Here is a 17,614-nt window from a genome sequence, read left to right as displayed (position 1 = left end):
TGATATTAATATCTACTTACTAATTTAAGAAGAGCTTAGAAACTTTTCATATTAATTGATATATTTGTTTTTTGTGTTTTACTGCTTCATTGGGTTAAAGTCCCTATTACTGGTAAGTGTATTGCAAAGAACTCTAGAAAACCTTTCCATCAAGGAAATACTTGAAGTTATTATTCTTAAATGTGTAATAAAGATAATGACTAGTACATGTACTCTCACTGCTAGTCACATTATTAGGTGGTTTAATGAGATGGAAATATATTGAGATTAATAATTCATGTGTGATTATTTTGAAGAATACTGCTCATTGTAATACTGTATTAAAGATTAATGCAAAAAAGGGGTGCTATTTTCGGGGGGACATAATTATGTAAGATTTGAAATATGGGTGAATTCTGTGTTTCTCACTGAGTGTTTTACAAATGTAAATATTCTGCTGCTCCTGCAGATACAATGTGAGCTCTGGGGCTGCTCCATAAAGCAGCTTATTCTAGCTTGGGTGATTGCATTTTGCCTCTCTGACACTATCTGTTTTCTTTACTTATCCTAAGCCATATATTCTGTGATAATGCCCAAATCAGTAGCTTCCAAATTTAATTTTACGGGGAAGATGTATATATTCTTTATGTCATTCTATCAGTTGCAGTATTTTAGCAAAGGGAGATCATTTGATTATAGTCTCATAGGAAGAAGAAAAAATATCTCATGAATTATGTTTGCTAGCAAATGTTTGTGTGTAGAGAGGTGGACAAAACCTGAATAAAAGGGCATTTATTCGGTTGTGTGGTTAGGTCACAACCAAATCTACCAAGGATGTTTTTGAATCAATGTGGTATTTTTAGAAGTAAATGCAAAAAAAAAAACCCATTCAGCCTAATAAGAGAAAGTGAAGTAAATGCAATCAAGCTAAATTATAGAAGCAAACAAATCTGATTGTGGGGTTCTTTTTTTTTTTTTCCTTCTCCAGGAAGAAAAAATGTTTATCATGGGGACAACAATTCATTTTTTGCCATATCCTATTTGTAGAGTTGGTAATAGAACAGGCAAATGTACCAGCATTTGAAATACGTTTAACTGTTAATTAAATATCATTCTCTACAGTATGCATTATCATTTAAAAAAAAGTTCCCCTAAGAGTGTACTTTTTCTTCTGTTAATGAGAATGGCAGTATAATGCTTTTCAAAGTAACACTCCGTCAAACATTTGGTTTTGTTTATTTATTTTTGTTTGTTTTAAGTGGTAAGTTTAAATGTGATAAATATGAGCATGCTTCTTCTCATTGTAATGATTAGTACTATGGTCATTAAAATAATATTTATTCTTCATAGGTAAAATGTTCTTGCTCTTTTCTTCCTTTTTATGATGGAAAGGTGCTTAAAAGTTTCTTTTCATTTGAAGCTCATGACACAGTTGGCATGCGGCCTACACTTAAATGTGGGTGGTAAGGGATTCAACTGATTTTAACTAATTCATTGATGGAAATATTTATTGACTGCTTTGCACCAGCCACTAAAAATAAAAAGAAAAATATGACTCTGTCTCTACACTGCAAGCATTCAGAATTTAGTGAGGAAAATAGACCAGTAAAGATATGATTAAAATATAGAACAAATGAAACGAATGTAGACCAAAAGGCCATAAGAACATAAAGCAGCCCCAAGTGGCCCTAAAGCAGGAGCTGTGTAGCTCAGTCTGGATGGGCCGGGGAAGAATTCCAGAGGAAGTACCTACGTATTATGCCCCAGAGACATACACTGGTTTCTTTGACACAGTAACCAGAAGAGTCAAAATATATACTAGCAATAAAAAAAACAACAACAACAATAATAGTAATAAACCAAAGGGCTAGAGATTGGATAAAAATGCACGTGACCTGGCTAGCAGACACAGCGGGTCCAGGAGACGATTCTGTAGAATGTCCACGTTTCCCAGCCTGGAATGTATCATGGTAAGAAGACTCAGATGGTAGAGCATAATAGGGCCACATGGGCAAGAAGAGCAACCCTGCGAGAATGGGTTACCTAGAGGGAGGTTGGGATATGGGTGCGAAGGAGTTTGTTCAATTTAATCAAAAATGAAAACACCTCTCCAATTGACAACTCGATCTTCTAGTCTCACTCTATACTGCTATGACTACAGATACAAGAAAAAAGTAAGAACCCAGCAAAATCTCCCACTATACTTTTTCAAATGGATCAGATGTCTCTCTACGTCTCATAGAATCTGTTTTCTTGTGGATATAAACATGATATACTCTGACCTCATATCTTTGTCTTTATGGGGATGCTGCCCTAGGCCTATACTTTATTTCTTTCCCTTTCTCCAATTACCAGTAAGATCTTGAGGTCTTAAAACCTTCTTTGCATAGATATATATTAAACAAGATAACTTTGTCTTTTTTTTAATCTTGAATTTGAAAAATGCCAGATGAAAACCACAGTGCTACAGCAGAGTCCAGTCGTCTTCTTGATGTACCTCGCTACCTCTGTGAGGGGACAGAATCCCCTTACCAGACCGGACAGCTGCACCCAGCCATCAGGGTGGCCGACTTACTGCAGCACATTAATCTCATGAAGACCTCAGACAGCTATGGGTTCAAAGAGGAATATGAGGTGAAAATTTCAATTTCAATACTATGTTAAATTTTATTTCTAACCATGACATTCATGTAATTTAAAAACTTTCCTTCCTTTAGCATTACAGTCTCCATCATTTGAATGACTTAAACAGTAGGTACTTTTCCGCCCCTTTGCTTGTTGACCTTCTGTTGAGAAACGGGATCAACCTTGTGTTGTAAATGTACTCCTTGTCATTCTTAATTTTGTTTTGTGCATTATTAGTTCAGAGTGGCTGGGGAGAAAAAATAGAGCACTGTAAATCCAGACATTAAGAAACCAAAAGAAGGATGTGGAAAATTCTTCTTCCAATCTTATTTCCCCTTCCTACTCAAATCAAAATACTAAGATATAAGCTACAAGGGAAATGATTTAAACATCCCAATAAACATAATATAGCCACCTTCACTTACTGAGAAATACTAGTCTTTTCATCATCCTGATAGTCACAGCTGAGAATGTCAGGATAAAGAAAAGAAAAGTCTTTTCTGGGTGATAGGAGAAAGCTCCTGCACCATCATACACATACCACCATACACACACATTTAAAGCGAAAGAATCCAAGCAATAATTTACTTTGAAAGACCATTCAAAATACATTCAATTTCATGAAGACTCCTCCAAACTCTACATTTTATTTACAGATTACTTGTACACCTTAGTTTGGGGGTGAATACAGTTCTCTTTGAATTTTGAACACTGATTTTAGATGTATGCTGGAATCGTTATGCTATAGTAACAAAATAGTGCAAGGAATTACAATATTCTGCCTGAGTTGGGTTTTTTTTGTTGTTGTTCATTTCATGTATATTTTTATGTACCCCACTTCAAAGACCATTGGCTCTTTGAAGACCCCATTTCCTGTGTTGAGCAAAGTTAAAGTTTTTTCTGCAAAAAGAAATCTATACCCATATTTTAAATTGCTACATATGGTAATTAAACCAATCAATAAATTCATCTGTTCCAAGATTCTTGGAGATGGTGACTCCTTTTAATTTTCATGCGGTCCCTTTTTGTAGAGACTCGCTCCTTTTCATGATCTTCAAAGAAACCGAAATCTGATGTATTGCACATGATTTAATGAATAGTTATGGGAGGAAACAAGCGTTATTTTTTTTTTCTGTTCCTGTTGTAAAAGCTAAAGGAAGCACATTTGAAAGATAATTCATTAAAGTATTTTAGAAGTTTTTGATGCTTTCTCTACTTCCATCTCACAAAGTTGTAGTGATCTTAAATGTGAAATACTTTTAAAGTTCTTTTTTTCTGAAGTTGTTTTTTGTATTTAATTTGAACTCAGTTCAATCCAAGATGAATAAATAGCAGTCCAGCAAACAATTTTGAGGTGTGAAAATGAAACTTGTTTACTACTATAGGCCTCCCTCCCTGAGAAAGTGGTTTCTACTATTTCAGTCTTCAGAACAGATAAACCTGATTCATGAAAAGGAATTAAATTCAGTATGCTTTTTTTTTTTTTTCACCCCCAGAGCTTCTTTGAAGGACAGTCAGCATCTTGGGATGTAGCTAAAAAAGATCAAAATAGAGCAAAAAACCGATATGGAAACATTATAGCATGTAAGTTCTCATACAATTCTTGGTGACTGTAAATATTGTGTGTAGAAGATAAATAGTAAGTTACAATTCTTCTTTGGTCTTAAATTTTAAGAAATCCAGGAAGGTGACACATCTGTTTTAAAAGTAATCTATTTAATATTAAAATATCATGGCTACTGGCAGTGACTCTGAAATTGTCATCCTAATTAATTAAATTGACTCACACTCTTCACCATGTGGAGATAGTTCTGTTTGATTTTATGTTTGCACACAAATGCATGGGATGTTATTAAACAGTTGAGAAAATCAGGACAGTGAATAAAAAAGATCTTTTCAATGATAAATTGCTGTGACAATATGTTTACCAAACATATTCAAGGTGTTCTTCTTTCCACATACCTTTATTCCTTCCTTGGAGCCAGTGTCTGACTCCAGTAGTTCCATGTTATTTATTGTTAGAGACTTCCTCCTCCTTCAGTCTTCAAGATGTATATGTGGATAAGTAAATTAATTGTCCTATGAAACCACAGAAGCAGTAAGGAAAGTAACATAATTTAGCTTTTAACTAGCTACTTATTTACTTTGACCACTCTATTCTCAATTTAATTTATATTAAAGTATCTTATGAATACATCAAAATTAACCTTGACTGTCAAGAAATGAGTTAAGAGCAAGGATTCAAAATTCTCTTCCTAATTCTGGAGCTCATTTGCTGTAAAGTGCAGGGGAGAGGATTCCTCCCATTTAAAATCATGCCTCCAGGAGCAAAATGAGGAGTTAAGGCAAGTTTAGTTTCTTAGACAAGTCTATGACTCAAATGATTATTCATCAGACATTATCATGTCCCCTAAAAACTTCCTAACTATGAAGTTAGTCAAAGAAGCTTTACTAACAAAAGATAATTATAATAAGTAATAAGCTTATTAAAGTTCTTGTATTTCTTCAAATGACTAGTGTTTAAGGAAGTTTAGAGAATGTATTATGGGTAAGCTCTTAACAACCATTGAATTATTTTAAGTCTCTACCAGTGTCATTATCTCAGAACAGGAGGGATATTTAATAGCTTTTATTTTATTATTTAAAAATTTTAGATGATCACTCCAGAGTAATTCTGCAACCTGTGGAGGATGATCCTTCTTCAGATTACATTAATGCCAACTATATAGATGTAAGTATTTTTATAGTTCAGTATGCCCAATTTGTTGGTTTATGTATGTGAATTTTTTTGCTTGTTATTACCTATAAAGTGATTGCTAGCTTTTTAAAATAAAGAACAAACTGTACACTTTTCCTTGTTCTACGTCCTAGTACTTACTGACGTTGTTGTGCTTTCTTTCACACCTGACTTTGGTTTGGGCTGTAGATTTGGCTGTACAGGGATGTAAGTACCACTATATGTAAATAACAGTACCCTATTATAACTTTAATGTAACTACTCTTAATTACGGTTATTACTAATGCTTACGACTAGTTATATCTGCATGCTTCACCTAATTAGCTTCATATAGTATATCTATGTTCATTTCTTTGTAACTCCTTTACATGTGTAAAGACCTATTTTATCTCCTTCCCTTTTCTATGTTTAGAAAAACAAGACCATTTTTAACTTTTGACAGTTTATTATGTACTTGACTTTTATTTGTTGATGATTTCCGTTTCTGGCTTTTATTCTTACCCTTCCCCAAACATATGTGAGAAGCTGGATAGTATGATGTGTATTAGTGCTTCTGAAATTTTACTTTATACATATGACTTCTGATGTGCATAATGGGTAGGGAGACCTTTGTGATGTGTGGTATTGGTTTGTCAAGTATTAAAATTACTTAGGCAAAATTATTACTAAATTGCATTTGTAAAATATACATATCACACATATATATTGAATTATATAAATCAAAAATGTATTGACGATACATTTCATTGTTAAATTTTAGTTTAAAAAATATCTACATGTAAATTCTTTATTTAATGGAAAGTAATTTTAAAATGGAAGATAAAATATTGTTAAGGAGATAGTATTACATTACATATAAGGAGAACGGGCTTTTTGTTTATATTTCCTGGTTTAAAATCTCACTGGCAATCATGGGAATGTTATTTCATCTCTCTGGGCCTCAATTTCCTCATTTTTACAGTACAGGGGATGTTGATAGTTCTAACTTTATCACTTTGTTGTGAGAATTAAATGAAATAATATATATTGATCATTTAGCACCAGTGCTTAGCACTTATCAAGCACTCATTAAACTTCAGCCATTTTTAAAAAATAATTTAAATTCAAGTGTGCTTAAATCAATCAGTTCAAAATATGCATTAATTGGAAGGCAAAAGGTAGAAATATCAAGTATTACAGCATATATGTATACATTTACATCTATAAAAGATGAAACTTAGGGCCCAACTGTTTTAAATTTCCCTAAATAAGAATTAATTTTTATCACATTTATTTATCAAGTTCATGTTTTAAAGTTGTTTTGTGAATTGCCATTATATTTTTGAATGAATAAATTTGAAGTGTAGACTCTAAGAATGTTGGTTAAATTTCTGATCCTCATTTTGCTGTCATTCAATATTTAAAATTTATCAGACATCTTAACATGGAAAACTAAGCTATTGCTCTACTCCTTAGAATAAAAAAAAAAAAAAAATCAACAGTTCTGACAAATTTGTACTTGTTCTTACCTGTTTAGTTTAACCTTGGTTTTCTGCCAAGACATACACTGGAGCCTTGGAATAACACTACTTTATTGTTCTTACATTAAAGGTGTGTTCTAAGTGAGACTGTTTTTATTCAATATTTCTGTTAAGACCTCAGTGTATTTTGGCCGATTAGACACAATTTTATCATTTTTCCTCTCCCATTAATTTGTTAAACTTACTTTTAAGTATCTCCTGCAATTGGTAAATTTTTCATGAAAAACAGGAGATGAAATGTTTATAAAGTTTAGGGAAAAAGTTTCCATAAAACACAGTGCTATGATGGTATATTAAGAAATCAAAAACTTCAAGGTTTTGAACAGTGTAATGCTCAACCTATTAAGTTTTAGACTGGAGATTTAAGTTGAAATGAATTTATATTGTACTGAGCTGTCCACACCAAAAGGTGGATAAATTGTACCACAGGCTTCTACTAAAGAACTTTGGTAAATCACAACAAATTCAAAGCTTAACCCTCTCATACCATCAACATTTTTGCTACCATGACCTATTGGAATTCAAACCAATTGAGATCAACTAACAACTTATTTCTTAACAGGAATAATTTCTTTATTGAAACAACTTAAATGTTTAACTACATAGAGCTCTTGGCACATTAAATAAAGAAGAAAAAATACTAAACTTTTTGTTCAGGATAAGATGTACATTTTAAAACTCTTCTTTCCCGATATATGTGTGTACCTATAATTATGTATGTGTAAATTAATATTATTAGCACATACAAAATAGTTTTGGCAGATTCCTGAACATATTATAGAACAAAAATATTCTTCATAAAATCTCAGCAGGACTTTGATTTGATGCACACATGCATTGTCCAGCTCTAACATTGGAATGTTCTGTTATTTTTTTATGGTTCTAATATGTCGTTGTCCATTTGTAATGCAGTGTGTTGTACTTTTGGATGGTAAATGAGAATTAGTATTTTTGAACACGATTTTGCCAAGAATGAATGACTAAAGATTAACATGAAGGCATAAACATTTTAGTGAAACCAAACAAAATCTATGAGGTTCTTCCCTAGCAAACAAATCTCAATTATGCAATATGTATTCTAATCAGAGCCCTTAAAATATTTAATTTTTGTTTTATTTTACCTTTCAGATAACCTAGGTTTGAGAAGTGAACTATGAGTTCACTACTCATTTCTGGAGTTTTTACTGTAACTTAATATTAACAGGTGGTTGTCTTCATCTTTTTATGCCTTCATTCGTTTATTTCTGATAGTGATGTAAATTTATGACCAATTTGTTCTCCTATTTTAGGGCTACCAGAGACCAAGCCACTACATTGCAACACAAGGTAAAACTTTGCCTTTTAAGTCTTACGGATCAACCAAACTCGCTCATTCATCCATATGGTATTTTTTGCAATTTTATCTGAATAAACTTTAAAAAAAAGTCTGCTCTTCTGAGTAATACTACTCTTGCTTCATTGATACAAGACAAATTATTTTATCTGTGTAAAATGTGTTTATATTTGAATGCTTGATTTATTTTTTAATTACAAGTAAAAGAGAAGTTGCTGGTAGTTTTTGTGATTTGGTTCCTGGTATCCTGATGTCCAGAGCACTAGTCAGTAGTGCTGGGCAGAGGAATTACTGATTTTTGATGAAAGCAAGGGAGATCTTATTTCGTTTAAGGTGCCTGTTTCTAGCAGCAGTCTGTCAGCCTGGAATGTGATAGCATCTAAGACCAATATTGTTATAATGAGATGTTAGACAGTCTTCCAGCAATTTTTTTAAAAGTCAAGATAGAGACAAAACAAAGGGCTAAAGTCAAGTTTATTCTTCTTCATAGAAAATAAGAAGAAAGTAGGGAAATCTTGTTATAGTGGCACATTGAGGAATAAAATTATTCTGACATTAATAACAAAAACACCTTTAGTTACTTCTCCAAATTGACCACTTGCCATCAGAAGAGAAACCTGCAAATCTATTTTATAAAAGAGGAAATTAAAGGAAAAGCAATTTTACTCTTTGACAGAGGTCATTTTTAAGTAGTTTCACATATTTTTGGAGTGATTAAGTGTAATTATAAACTTTAAAATTAAAAACATCATCCATGGTAACCAATATTCTAGTTTTATGGTAATTTTAGAGTACAGCCCAGTAGACACTTTTGCAATTTGGAGATGCTATAGGATAAGGTTAAGATGTGCCCTTACACGAGTGATGGTTCTTCTTTAACCCCTAAACATGCAGTATTTAAAAATGATGTGCATATATTTCATTGGTAATATGTACTGTTTGGTTACTGGTAGCAGAAGACTCCTCATTTTCACATATATTTGAAAGTGCATTAAAGTAACTTAGTGACAGATATAAATACCCTAGAAACTAGTAATATTTTCTTCTGAATTGGGAAATATAGACAGCAATTTGGGAAACAAACTTGTATGTGTTTATGTTTTTGTCTATAGTGTTAATTTAGATAAGAACTGAATTTAATACTTTTAGTACTAACATTTTGTGTTAGAACTTTATTTATTTATTTTTGGTTTATTTACTTTACATTGCTTTTTATCTTATCTAAACTTCTTACTAACTACAAAATTTCCATGATAATATAATATTCACATTAATATTTTCATAGGCCCAGTTCATGAAACCGTATATGATTTCTGGAGAATGATCTGGCAAGAGCAGTCTGCCTGCATTGTGATGGTTACAAATTTAGTTGAGGTTGGCCGGGTAAGAGAAAAAAATATGATCTGTTTTTGGTTTTGTTTTGATCATAAAACATGAGTATAGCAAAACATAAACTTAAAATAGAATATCATTTAATTGTTAGACAAAAATGATAGGCATAGCATACCATGAGTGCTCCCCTGAGTGAACATTTGATGGCTGAGAAATTGATTTTTCATTTAGTAATTAAATAAGCTTTGATTATATACTAGAATCTAATTGCATTATCAAGCTTGCATATTTTTATGAGATCACACAAAGTCTTTCTATTTATCGTGTAACAGATTCTTGTCTCATTTGTAGATTTTTAAACTGTATTTAAACTGTAACGAAGAGTTATCACTGGAATTAAATCATCTTGGTTCATGTGTGTTATGTATTCAGGTTTGCCTATGAATTCTTTTGTCATTTAGGTTAAGTGCTACAAGTATTGGCCCGATGATACTGAAGTTTATGGTGACTTTAAAGTAACTTGTGTAGAAATGGAACCACTTGCTGAATATGTGGTTAGGACATTCACACTGGAAAGGGTAAGTACCCTAGAGTTCTATTAAAAAATATATGCACTCAAACTTTTTTCTCTTAAAATCTCTGTCAAGGTTTGTTTCTATGATGCCACAAATCCATTCATCCATTCGTTTATTCCACAAATATTTATTTGAGAGCATACCATGTGGCAAGAATGTTTCTGAACTTTGAGACATGTTAAATCTCTATTCTTGTGGAGCTAAGGGGAGAGCTAAGTCTGCTAAGGGGAGACAGGAATTAAAAATTAATAAATAAATACATCATATATTATGAAAATTACTATGGGGAAAAATAATGTTGGGAATGGAAGTTGGGAATATTGCTAAAGTAGAAGAAATAGTTTACAATTTTAAAAGGATGATAAGGAAAGGACTCATTGAGAAAGTAACATACAAATAAAAGCCTTAAGGAAATGAGGGAGTGAGTGATGTTACTATATCTCAGAGATGAGTTATATCTCAGGGAACAGTATTTCTGATGAAGGGAAGAGTCATTTCAGAGACCCTGAGGCATGAGTATTCCTGCCATAGTGAGAAAGAGCCAAGAGTCTGGGGTGTTCAGAGTTGAGAAAGAAAGATGAAATGAAATTAGAGAAATCACAGAGCCAGATAAGTGAGGCCTTGCAAGCCATTAGATGATTTTAATTTAAAAGTAAGGTAGCCATTGAAGGCTTATGAGCCTAGGAGTAAGTAATGTGACCTGACTTTTATTTTTAACAGAATCAGAAAGACTGAAGCAGAGTAGAAAGTGTAAGGATCCTCAAGTGTAGGATATGGAAGCAATGAAATTCATTACTGCAGATACCATTGTTGCTTATATACCTTTGAATATCTACAGAGCTTTAAAATATTGATGTCCTTTGACCAAGAATCTTACCTTCCATGAATCTATCCTAAGACGTATATTTAAAATATAAGAACTTCATTTATAGTCTTAGGAAATTATAGATGACCATAAATGTCCAGCAATAGGAAGATATATACATCTATGATCTGGAAATATCATTCTTTACAAATGATGTAATTATTTTGCCAACATTAAATATAATTAGCAGAAATATTAAATGGAAAGTAGCATTATACAGAACAACATGATTATGATTATCACAACTCTAAAACAGGTAAGGAAGTTTCTTAGATAAAAGTCAAGTAGAATAAAATAAGCAGAGATATATGAGATATCAAAAAAAAGAAACATCAAGCTTGATATAATGAATAACTAGATTTCATTATTATGGAGAGATTATAAAATATGCATTCTTCTTGTAAGTTCATGAAGCTTTTATAAAAATCAGTCATGAACTTAGTTATAAAAGAAACCTGAATAATAACAAAAAGTATAGATGCTTCCAAAATCCAACAGAGAATAACAAACCACTGACCCTTGACCTCACAAATTAGACTCTTAGAAATCACCAAAGCCTCTTCTGAATAATCCTTGAATGAACAAGTACCTCTAAAATTATACTCTAACAGTCAATTTTTTTTAAATGCTTACAGCACCTGGTCTTCCTAAGTGAGCTCCCATCCAAGTACTAACCAGGCCCAATCCTGACAATCAATAATTTTATATCAAAATTTCTCACAAGTTGTTCTCTAAGAAAAATACATACTGTAAATGATTTCTATTTTGAAAAGTAGTCTAGATCATGTGGGAAATCATTAAACTAGAAAACAAAAAAGACAATAAACAAAGGAAAAATTAAATATAAAACAAACATAAACAAAAAAAGAATAAATTAAATCATAAAGCAAGTTCCTTGAAAAGATCAGTAAAATAAACTGCTGTCAATTCTGAATGAGGAACAATCAAAGCAAAATATGCAACATTAGAAAATACAAAAGGGGTATAACGTCAGTTATACTTGCTATTAAGAAAGTTATAAAAAAATATTATGTATAAACTCAGAAACATAAATTTTAGTCTCTATACACTGATATTCTAGCAAATAATAACAATTTGAACCAAGAAGTTAGAAACCTGAACAGATGATAGAAAAAAATAGAACGATTGTTAAAATTTACCATAAAAATCACAGTATGGTTTTATAGTTAAGGTTCATTAACTTTTAAAGAATTGCTAATCCTATGTTAAACTAGGCCATAGAAAACCTTAGAAAACCATTAAAACCATTAAATACATTTTTAAAAGCTAGCATAACTATGATGACAGAACTAGATTAAAGTTCTTCTCTGTCTCTTTTTTGATCTCGATCTCTGTCTAATCTTCCTCTATCTCTCCCTCCTCCAAGTGTCTGTGCTTACACATTGCAAACGAATTACATTTAAGAACACTTCGAAAAACCTTCAAAATAAAATATTGAAAATTCAAATTCAGAAGTGAATAAAGGAAAAATCACATGATCCATCATGATTGTTTTCTAAGAAGGCAAAGATATTATAACTGTGGTAGGATATTTCATTATGTCAGTGTGTTAAAAGAGCAAAACCATGTAGTTTTATTAATAGGTGCTATAGTGCACTTAATTTTATTCAAAAACATGTATAATAAATAATACTCTAATTATATTGGGAAAATAAGGAGACTCTCTAAACATGATAAAGGTGATTCAACAATAACTAGCAGCGCAACATGTTGAGGAGTGAAAAACTAAAGACGTTGCTGTTATAATCGGGCATGTGATATGAATAATTATTCTCACTAGTATTTAACATTTTAGGAAGCTCCGTCAAATAAAATAAAATAACAAAAGGAATAAACTGCGTAACTGTTGGAAAATACAAAATTATTTTAAAGTGAAATAATTTTATGCCAAGAAAACTAGAGATATTATATTGTAAATGGAACTAATAGCCACATATTGAAGTGATTAATTCAAGATAAATCCTAGCTTTTATGTTAGCAATAAACAGAGGGTAGACATTAAAAATATATTTCACAATAATAAAAAATTCTAAAGTATCTAAGAATATATTTAACAAGAAAGATACAAGTCCTAGGTGAATACAAAGTGTGTTGAAACACATAAAATGAAATGTGACTAAATAGAGACATATGTATGACATGCCCAGAATGGGAAAACTTGTTTTTAATACTACATTATGTATTTAATGCAATACTAATTGGAACATCATTGGGTTTTTATTTTTAATTTTTTTGTTGTTGTTTAGAACAGGAAAAGAGCAATTTTTAAAAGCTATATATTTGAAAATGACTCAGGAAGATTTAAATAAAAAGAGTGATAATGGAACATGTGCTGCCAGGTATTAAAATTTACTTAAAAGAGAAGGCTCTTTAGCAACTCCAGTAAAAGTATTAATACAGAAAAGATAAATTGATTGTCTAAAATCAGGTCTTAGAACAATTGATGGCCTTTCTCACAAGAGCTAACTTCAAAGGTAGTAACACACGTGATTTTATTATTTGCATGATTCCACAATGGTGTTTGTCATTGGCACTATTATAATTATTTGTTGAGCCCTGCTTTCTATAGGGTCTTATACTAGAAACTAGAATTATAAAGAATAATAAGACATGATGACTGGCTTCCAAGGCTTTGGTGATATTGTTCTATATAGGATAGAATCTAAAAATAAACTTTTTAATGTATTTCCTTTATTTCATGCAGTTTTCTACCTATTCTGAGTGAACAACTGAGATTGCTCACAGTAAAGTTGATATTACATAGATTATAATAGGGTTTTTTGGGGTGGGAGGGTTGTTGTTTTGCTTTTGTTTTCGTTTTTGTTTTCGTTTTTTGCTACAAATGTGGATCCTGAAAAATAAATTCTGCAGCACTTCATCTGTGCTCTCCAAGCAATCTACAGGCTTCTTTACCAAAAAAGAGAAAAAAGATTTGAGATGTCCATTTAAAGGTTTCTCTTAAATTAACCAATTGAAGAGAGCACAATAATGGATGTTTCGCTTCTTTCATTTTCTACTTTTCTTACTATAAATAGTTCTCTGTGTGCCGAATTACTTGAGTTAAGAAAAATAGTCTACCCAAAAAACAGTTTAGCTGTTTGTATATTTTTATAAACCGATCTAGAGTAGCACTGTCCTGGAAAATCTCTACATGCTATGCTTCAAAACCATTTTCAACATGGATAAACAAGGCATTAAAATCTCTTTGTGAGGTGAGAAGCTAGAAAGTTGCTTTTATACACCACTTGAGAACTCAGTGCATTGGGTCAATAGGGCAGCATTTTAGCTTTCTCATTTCTTCTTTTTCCCCTAATAATTTAATGTGTTGTCATTCCCAGTAAGGAACAAACTGTCAGAGTAAATAAAATTTACTTAGACTTATAAAACTTTATAAAGCAACCCTTCTAATTTTCTTTCTTTGGCAGTTGTCTGACAATAAAGGTAAGATCCTAAGCCATGTCAGGCCAGCATCCTTTTTCAGAAAAAGCATGATCTTGGTAAATTTTTTATTTTTAGTTTTTTATTGTCCATCAGGTCTAGTAACTATGACTGTGCTTAATGACTATATTTTGGAGCATTTGAAAATACTCCTTCACATGTTTGCACAGAGGGGATACAATGAGATCCGTGAAGTTAAGCAGTTCCATTTCACCGGCTGGCCTGACCATGGAGTGCCCTACCATGCTACAGGGCTTCTTTCCTTTATCCGGCGAGTCAAGTTCTCCAACCCTCCCAGTGCTGGCCCCATCGTTGTCCATTGCAGGTGAGTGATGGTCCAAATGGTGCTGACTCTGTACAGTTAACTTTTTTAAAGTATCAAGTAAGGCATTTAAGTATAAAAACTAATACATGCTTACAGAATTCCAGCTCATATGTATTAAATAAGGTAAAACAGCAATAAAATAAAAGTCATAATAATATAAAATAAACAAGAAATAAATACATTCGTACTAATGTGCGTAGTGATGTACACAACTGTGAATGTAGAAACTGTTTTTTAGTGGCAACACCCGTGTTTTTGGTTTTCGGGGATGGAGGGTGTATTTTTATTGCTTTTGCAAATCCCATATTGTATGGAATGGTAGGTTGAAATAGAGATTTCTTGCCAATCTAGTAAATTCCCAATGGAATCCCAGCTTTTAAAATTAAATGTGAGACATACAGAGTTACTAAATGTCCTATATTGTAAGAATTTGTGCTATAAAACAGCTATTTAAGAATTTTTTTAAAGACATCCATCAGAAGACCTTGAAAACTACATCAGTGAGATCCAGCAAACATATGCCAGGAAAACTAGAATATTATATCCAGACTTTCTTCTGATTAGAAACTCTTCTTAAAATAAGCATTCTGAGACACTAAAAGCAAATTACGTGGTCTCATTTTGAGATGTGGATAGAAAAATATATACTAAATCTGAAAAGCTTTTTTCCTAAATGCTGCACAAGATTCTCAAATACTGTCTCCTCCAAGCTACATAATAGCTTGTACTTTTTTTCTCTTTCTGAAAATCCAACCTATTCAGAATTTAAATGACCATATATAAAAGGAGAGGAAAAAACCCACAAAGTAAGTCATCCTATAAGGATCAGATACTGTGTACCCTGAAAAAAAATCTTCAGTTCAGTCCTCCTCAAGAAATCTGATCTACTCTTCAATTACTTTCCTGTCTCAAACCCTGGGAACAGTGATTCGAGAGATGGTAGACAAAAACATAAAGAAAAAGAAAAGGAAAAGAAATAGAGATAGCTACAGTACTTTTTACTTAAATTTCTTAAAAGAACAGTGAGTTCAAGAGAAATAACCAAATCTAGACAACAAAGAAATATTGTTAATAATCTCTCTATGCATTTTAAAAAGAGATAAATAGGTTTTCGATTCAGGGGTGTCTTGACTTATCATAGATGTTTACTTTCCTTTGAATTACTTGCTTCACAAGTGCTCCAAGATTCTTGAGTACTCTCTTGAAACAGAAATGTCATTTTCTACTTAGACTTAGGTATCTCTGAATTTATGGAAAAGAAGCGGCTAACTACAAAGGGAATTTCCCTCCCAAATTCCCAACTATATCTTGTTTGTTCCATTAACTTCTATATATAAAATTGGAGAAGCACTCCCAGGGGGTAAAATATCAACAGTACATTATGATTCAAATTCTGAATTAAATACCATAAGTCAGTGACTATCTTAGTGATCTGTTAAGAATTATATTCTGTACTTGACAATTCATTTTCATTTTTCCCTCAGATCACCATTCAAAAATATTCTTTCTACTATTGGTCTCCTCCCCATTGATAACCAATCATTTTCTTCCCCACCCTCACCATTAGCATTTCCTCCTGCATTGTGGCTCCACAGATTTCCCATTTAAAGATTTTGAAATTAACATTATTTTGCCTTGGTATTTATAAAGTCTGTCTAAAAGAGCCGGCAGTCTTGCATTTTGCCTGAGGACCCTCACCAACATGTGTATAAAAGGCTTTAAGTTGGTGTTAAATTTTAAAGCATGAATCCACCCCTTGATCAATTCTATCAGCTGGAAATTACGTGTATTTGATTTACATAAACTGAAGACTATATAAAAGAGCTATGGAACTTAAATGATATGCATACATTATTTTCAAAACACAATTTGATTTAGAAAGGTATGTCCTCTAATTTGGAACTCCTATTCCAATCTTCGGTTTATACCAAAAGAGATACTCTACATGAAGTTATTTGTACGTTAATAAAAGCGTTTGTACAATATGCACAAAATATGTGGTTTTGTGCTTTGTTAAATTAATTTAATTCCGCCTCTCTGAAAGTCAAAAGGATCTTTATTTAAGGTTGCGTAGACAAGCTTCCTGCAATTCTTTAGATTTGTTTAATTTTTTTCAGTGCTGGTGCTGGACGAACTGGCTGTTACATTGTGATTGATATCATGCTGGACATGGCTGAAAGAGAGGGTGTTGTTGACATCTACAACTGTGTCAAAGCCTTAAGATCTCGTCGTATCAATATGGTCCAGACAGAGGTATGTCGATTTGTTGATTTACCTCTAGTGGGGTTTTTCTTTTAAGCTCTTGCAAATGTTTTTCAAAACAAAGGAGTCAACGCTTTTCACAAAGAATCAATGTTAGTTCATTAACTCACATAGGAAATATTGGTATTTTTATTAATATCTCCATATAGAGAAAATTCTCTATATTCTCTACCTTTGATGACAAATAAGTTTTATTAACATAGTATGAAGATTTTCTTTTACTTTCTTTTGATAGGAACAGTACATTTTTATTCATGATGCCATTTTAGAAGCCTGCTTATGTGGAGAAACTGCCATACCTGTCTGTGAATTTAAAGCCGCATATTTTGATATGATCAGAATAGACTCCCAGACTAACTCTTCTCATCTCAAAGATGAATTTCAGGTATTTACTATTTCTAGGGCTTCTTTTATGACCAACTTATTTCAATTTGTTCTGGGCATTATTAACTCTAATAAGGAAGGTCTTTTAAGTCAAATTTATAACCTTTGACCCAATTTTAAGAATAATATAATACCTGTCTCTTATTATACTTATTATGGAGTCACTTTTGTATTAATGAGTTCATATCTGCTGTATCATAAAGAGCAAATGAGTTTGG

The 17,614-nt window shown here is 32.1% G+C and overlaps 1 protein-coding gene across 9 annotated transcripts in view; it reads left to right on the top strand.

The window, feature by feature from the left end:
• Positions 1 to 17,614, top strand: part of PTPRK (protein tyrosine phosphatase, receptor type K) — a 483,452-nt gene that overhangs the window by 455,337 nt on the left and 10,501 nt on the right. For all 9 annotated transcript variants that reach the window (XM_025042408.1, XM_015600081.2, XM_025042412.1 and 6 more), the window contains 9 exons: positions 2,429 to 2,613; positions 4,101 to 4,188; positions 5,259 to 5,335; positions 8,151 to 8,187; positions 9,480 to 9,577; positions 9,988 to 10,104; positions 14,596 to 14,750; positions 16,868 to 17,003; positions 17,248 to 17,397. In XM_025042408.1, coding sequence (XP_024898176.1) covers positions 2,429 to 2,613; positions 4,101 to 4,188; positions 5,259 to 5,335; positions 8,151 to 8,187; positions 9,480 to 9,577; positions 9,988 to 10,104; positions 14,596 to 14,750; positions 16,868 to 17,003; positions 17,248 to 17,397 — 1,043 coding nt within the window. The remainder of the gene's footprint in view (positions 1 to 2,428; positions 2,614 to 4,100; positions 4,189 to 5,258; positions 5,336 to 8,150; positions 8,188 to 9,479; positions 9,578 to 9,987; positions 10,105 to 14,595; positions 14,751 to 16,867; positions 17,004 to 17,247; positions 17,398 to 17,614) is intronic.

The sequence above is a fragment of the Pteropus alecto genome, unplaced genomic scaffold (assembly GCF_000325575.1).
Source record: "Pteropus alecto unplaced genomic scaffold, ASM32557v1 scaffold79, whole genome shotgun sequence".
NCBI classification, from domain to species: domain Eukaryota; kingdom Metazoa; phylum Chordata; class Mammalia; order Chiroptera; family Pteropodidae; genus Pteropus; species Pteropus alecto.
This window is presented reverse-complemented; position numbering and strand designations above follow the sequence as displayed.